Genomic DNA, 6,127 nt, shown 5'->3' with positions numbered 1-6,127 from the left:
TTTTCTTTTCTTTTTTTTTTTTCTTTTTCTCTTTTTTATAAAAAAATAAATATATTTTTTATCCCAAATATTCCAAAAGCAGCCATCATGCGCTCCTTCTTCCCTTCGTAAACGCCGTTCCCTGATCCTTGATCTATCACTAACAGCAAACGTCCAAAAGTCCTGGAAGGGCACGACTGAGGCAGTGGGATACCAGCAAACGAATGAAGGTTGCTGAACAGGCAGATTGTGCTTCCAGATAAGTTATCCCTTTCCGTTTGCTCAGTTAAAGGAATATATAACTGATATTCAAGGAGCCAAATTAAGGCTATCATTAGGGGGCAACATTCAGACTAGCAAGGGTATTCGATGAGAGACAATTAGGGTAGGCACCTGGCCTTATCTTCCTGGCCAAATGTATGCTTGAGGAGGGCTATGGCTCAAAATGGAAGTGGGTATATTCAGCCTACCCTTAACGAGATGTCCTCAGACAGTCAGGGGGGAGGCCCAACAGGGAAATATGGGTTGGATTGGATATCAAGTCCAGTGCCCTCGGATGGTAAAAGATATATAACAAGAGGAAGAGGCAAAATCAAACTATTGAGGTATATTTGGACTGTTTGGGGTATAATACTGACCAGGGCCAGCGGCCAAGAGCATGTAATTAGTCATCCTTTCTTCGAATAATATATCTGAGGCCATGGATGGAGGTGGATTGTGGCTTGATACTGAGTGTCGAGAGTGAAGAAGAGTTGCGTTGTCAAGATGTCGTTTCGAAGGAGGAAGTTAGGTTAGGCGTATTACTAATCTAGATACTAACCAGATTCGATATAGTAACATCACGTGTATGAGCTAGTTCAAACGTTAATTTAGTTTTCATTATTATGGAACTTTGTGTTTGTCGGATATGGCTGCAATGGAAGAGAAAGAATCGGTCAACACGCGAGTACGCAGCATAAAGGGTTTATATTGATGAGCTTGAATATGTGTAAATACATGAATTGAAATCTCCGTTCAAACATACAGGTGGAAGTTGACTAAGCGGAACATTTGACGATTAGAGGCGGTTGTCTTTAATTAACCCTCCGCGACGAGGAGCCGAAAAGCCACAATAATTTTACGTTTACGGCTTCCCAGAAAGACGGAACCATGGGAAAGCTTTATTCCAGATGTGGCCTAGATGGTATGTTGTGAAGTGTCTGAGGAACTTTGCGTCACCCACAAGCAAAGGAAAAATGACGACACCCTGACGTAAGATTCTGAACCTAATGCTATTATAAAAGGACGACCTACTCTGTTTCCTCTCCTTCGCTCTTCTTTTCACTTCGTATAATATATTTAGGAATATTATCATTGCGATACCCCAAGAAAGACTCCGCATGCTCTTTCGCTGTTATAACCCGGACATATCATCCTGACCTCACAAAATGATGATTGAAGATTTATTGCGGTTTGTTAGCGACCGTACTCTACTCCTTGCCGGATGCTGCATTATACTTATCATCAAGGCGTTCTTTGGCATTGGGCCGAATTTTGAAATGCTATTTGATCGTATGCAGATGTTTTGGGATTGGGTTTCGACTATACCTTGGAAGATAATCGAAGCTTTCCAGCCCAGTGATGAACGTGCGAGAGAAGCAACCTGGGCCATAGAAATCAGTAATTTGGCCAGGAAATCTCATACATGGATGCAGCGACAATTATTCCTTCGAGAAACAATAATTGAATACGCCATACAAGGGAAACTAGAGAAGGTTAATGATCTGGATTGTTCCGGCCCCAAAGACTGGCAAGATAAGTTATTGAGCCAGACTTATATAGACTGGGCTCTCTCAAATAAATGGTATGAAGTCTATAAGCACGAGCCTAGTGGCCCATCAAAGAGGATATCTGATATTTCTATCTCTCGAATACGTAAAACCCTTCGCAATAACCCTACCAAATACCTTTTACGGCAAGATCTTCATTCGGCATGCAAGATACGAGATGGTTGCTGTGCGAGAGCATGTCAGTGCTGTATGAAACCTCGGGGCCTATATCCAGATAAACGAATATACTACGCCCATTGCACATTATACTGTGGATGTTGTATCCGCAGTCGAGGTTTCGTAAAACATGAAGAACTGGGAAAGGATGTTGAAAATCTTGCCGATTTTTCAGTAACGCATTTTCCTATTGAAGACCCTGAAGGGTTCAGAGTCCTATAAGGAACCGAGCCCTAGAGGAAACGGCCCGAGAAGCATGGGAGAAGGAGAACTCGGAGGAAACATAAACAACAAGAGGAAGAATTCTTCTCTCCTCCTCTCCTCTTTCCCTACTTACAATGTCTGTTCAGGCCTTCTTCGCTTCCATCTCCCTTCTTCCCAAGCCGTCACAATTGGGTCATACAACATTTCTCCTCCTGTCTCCTCTTCTCTCCCCCTGTCTGTCACGGCCGCCACCGCAGCTAAAGACACCAACCTGTGTCTTGATGGAGGCTATTTCACCATCTACTTTGTGTGTACATAAAGACGTGCTTCGGCATTTTGTGTGAATCCGGTTCGTTCGACAATATCTATCACAGAATATGATCCTAACCCTGATAACATAGGTGTCCACGTGGCATTGGACGCTCCCAGAGGATCAGCTAACGATGTCGTACTTAGACTGTAAATTAACCCTGCATTAGAGCTTGACGTATAGTTTGAATCAGAAAGGCAGAGTACTAAAATTGAACAAAGTCAGGCCACTAGATAGGTATCAGACATCCACCAGGCGATGTACCAAGTGTGTGTGTATACCCCGAACTCTTATCAAAATGCAGGTTCAAGTCTCGATATGGAGCGGGTCTTTCTCGGGTCATTTGCCCAACTTTCACCAAAGGCGTTTCCCGAGGCCCTTCTCCGAGGGTAGGAGACATTAACTCTTGTTATAATCATTAACACCCATTACGGAGTATTTATATGGGGTATTAGAAGCCCTCCAGAATACATGTCGGCTAATAATTCTGCCGATGTACCACTTGGACTCATATGTGATCTGGATATCGAAAGTCACAGATAGCCCACACGATAAGCGGTCACACTCTTGATATAGTATACAAATCTACCTCCGTTACGTGAGTATGATGCTGGAGGATAACAGAACGTATTCAATATTTTCCAATTCATAGGTCTCACTCATTAGACGTATTCTGCGGGAAGAGCATAGAATCACTAAGCAACCGATCCATATCCTCAGATCGAAGACGGAGAGAAATATCCACACCATTCGCAGTCCATGAACTCGGTAAGCTTCCATCCGAGGTATCCTCCTTCTTTAGCGGAGGTGCCTCCTTTATCACGATAGTTCCATCCATGTCCGGGATAAAGCTATCTGCATACCGAATTATAGGGGACGACCCCAACCCGAAATCTATCTCATAGAGACCCGCCCGCGCCCAGCTCGTTACCAGAATATGGCGCCGGCCTAGGAACGCTTGCCAGATCCGCTGCGGCGACTCTTCATATGCCACGCTATGAAGATGGGCAGCGAGAAGATCTGGTTGGCTGACTTCTCCAATCGTCTGGCGTATGCGTTGTGCGATCGACTGGAGAGCGGGTATATTGCAAGGCCTTGATCCGGCCGTCACGTCCGCCGATGACATCTCTACATTGATCATAAGCATCGGGGAGCCCAAGAAAGACTTATCAAGTTTGAATGCGGGCCGGACCCCGTATACAAGATCGCAATGCACTGGCTGGCTGTCTTCTTCTAGATTGCGAGCACGATTGATGCACGACCAGACGTGAGCTAGGATAGCATCGTGCTGGCTGATGCGAGTTGGCCCCATATCCCGGGAAAGCCCACAAGTTGCTCCTTTCAGTATGGCTTCTACTTGATGCCGATTGAGGTGAACAACATAGTGTGAGACTGGCTCAGTTATGTTCCATTCCGACCACGGCATCGGTTTACCAGCCGGAGATAGCATCTTGCCGGCTAAAGCCTCTGGTACCTTTACGGGCCAAGGGGAATTGGGTGAAGATGCCCACCAGTCATAGCGATGGAGAGGCATACTTTTGGCCCTTTGGATAATAGCCATGTCGGGCTCGACAGCGTCAATATCACCTGCAGCTAAAGAGTCTAGCAACCCAGGCTCAAACAGGGGATTCAGGGTTGGACATGGCGTGTTCGAGAGGACCGACCTACTGACACTAGCCCAGTCCTTTACGAAGTACACCAGAGACTGAATATCTGCCAGTGGATGAACGATCTTGACAGTCAAAATGAAGCCGCCACATGCTAAGTTCGTTAGCTGAATAGCTAGCAAAGGCGGGAGGAGACCAGCATCGTCTAGAATATCAGGCTGCAGTGCATTAGACAGAGCCGTTGAAGGAACGAACTTCTCTGGTGGTATCTCCTGACGGTTCCAGACAGGCTGATCCACTGTTCTCAAGGCTGGACAGACAGTATCAAGAGTGGCCGTAGTTTCGGCAACTCTGAACTCTACCCCGGGGTCTTGAGGGGTCCCATACTGTACATAAACTCGGCCAAAACGCTGCGTATGAGGCCCTGCTGCACCGTCGAGGGTGGTTATAGCATTAATACGGCCACACCATTGTGGGTAGGCATCTAAGACCACCCGGAGCGACTGGCGCAGATGGTCTGCTAGGTCAAATTCAGGTCCTGCGGCAGTCTCGGGGGCTTCACACAGCCAGGTCGAGCAGGTATGCGCAAAATGAACCGTAGTCGCATCCAGAAGCGAGAGAGCTATCGTTTCCTCGGAGTCCTGCTTCGTCCTGGGAAATATCCGCTCAGAGTACAGGATGGAGACCATGACAGAAGACATAAGAATAATATAAAAGTATCTGCCACTTCAGGTTTAGCTTTTGCGTTTAGTTATATTTGTGTGAATATTGATTCTCCCGCGAAGCGAAGTTTGCCCTCCTCCTCACCGCACAAAAGGATGCAGGGAACAGGCAGCCGTCCAGGCCGACGTGAACCATGCAGAACACGAAGGCGACATCATTCAAGGTTTCTCGCGAGCCGAAGAAGGCCTTCCAGAATTGTTCTCGTGCGTGGCGCCGGCATCCTAAATCGCCCTTTATCGAGTGTGAGCAGCAGGATGATTGGCTGCAAACACCAGCGTCACTGCAGCTGTCATGAATGTGCGGAGGAACTAAGTGGTTCAACAGGCCTGCAGCGCGAGAGGACGGAGCTGGAAGTGATAACGAATAACGAATAACGGAGGATGTTCAGGATAGTTAAGGTTGTTGGCTTGACTAGTTAACTGAGTTTATGCCTCGGCAATCGTGAGGGCTGACTAAGCGGCTAGTCCGGCTCCGGCGATACGACGACGGCCGGCATTTTCAACTTCCCAACCTTCATGATTTATTATTGGAAGGCTTCGGCTGGCTGGACAGAAAGGTCGCTGGCCGTCTTTTTATCGGTCGAGCATGGAAGAGTTTACTTTGGGAACCTGGCCGCGTCCAGGGATCCCCTGCAGGAAGAGTTGCTGGCCTATCCAGCTGCCCGTGTCCGTCGTGTTGGCGACAGAGGAACGGCTTGCCCCTTGAGGGGAAATTGAGATCTTCGCACGCCACCCCCATGGTTCGCTCGCTGGGGAATCGTATAATTTGGTGCAATGCTTATGATACCCGCTAGGCTGGAAATAGATAGCCGTCAGCGATCCCCTCGGGTACCTGGTGATCTCGACCCAATTTCATGGAACAAATATGATGGGAGTGATCAAGTCTCGAGCTCACTCTCGGCCTGAGGGAATGGGCTATCCGGAGGAGATACCCCTTGCGGAAGATAACCAGGGCTTATCCCTGGCGTATTCCTCGAACTCCGCTGCAAATAATGTTTAAATACGTTTATTTCTCCTCTGCGGGATATTTCGTGATCAAGGTCTCTCGCCTACCCTTGCGCTATCCTCCACTACCTTGGGGCCCTCCCACCCATGTAATGATAACCAGCAAAGGATGCCCTCTATTCTTTCGGGGGATTGTTGACTTCCCTTCGTCCCCCAGCACCTTGCCTATGCTGAGGGATCGATGAGCTGGCTAGACCAGTTTCCCGGGTATTTAAGAGCCAGCGGGGTCCCCATTTTCTCCAGATTCCCCAGGTTTTGCAGGGTTTCACAGCAGTCGTTGTTTTCTGCCTGCTCACCCCAATCTACGCACATCTT

General features: G+C 47.7%; 2 protein-coding genes across 2 annotated transcripts; one reads left to right on the top strand and one right to left on the bottom strand.

Annotated features, from left to right (window-relative positions):
• Positions 1-1,406: 1,406 nt before the first annotated feature.
• On the top strand, positions 1,407-2,487 carry TRV_00472 (uncharacterized protein; the record flags this gene model as incomplete). Its single annotated transcript, XM_003025365.1, has 3 exons — positions 1,407-1,733; positions 1,801-1,995; positions 2,161-2,487. 3 exons carry the CDS (start codon positions 1,407-1,409, stop codon positions 2,485-2,487), a joined length of 849 nt encoding a protein of 282 aa, XP_003025411.1.
• A 646-nt stretch (positions 2,488-3,133) lies between these two features.
• On the bottom strand, positions 3,134-4,774 carry TRV_00471 (transferase family protein; the record flags this gene model as incomplete). The annotated part of the gene is made up of 1 exon (XM_003025364.1): positions 3,134-4,774. The coding sequence occupies one exon, from the start codon at positions 4,772-4,774 to the stop codon at positions 3,134-3,136; it is 1,641 nt and encodes a 546-aa protein (XP_003025410.1).
• Between the last annotated feature and the right edge of the window lie 1,353 nt (positions 4,775-6,127).

Source organism: Trichophyton verrucosum (assembly GCF_000151505.1).
Source record: "Trichophyton verrucosum HKI 0517 chromosome Unknown contig00034_1.f1.exp, whole genome shotgun sequence".
NCBI lineage: Eukaryota > Fungi > Ascomycota > Eurotiomycetes > Onygenales > Arthrodermataceae > Trichophyton > Trichophyton verrucosum.
The sequence above is the reverse complement of the archived record's forward strand: the minus strand, read 5'-3'. Positions and strand labels throughout refer to the sequence as shown.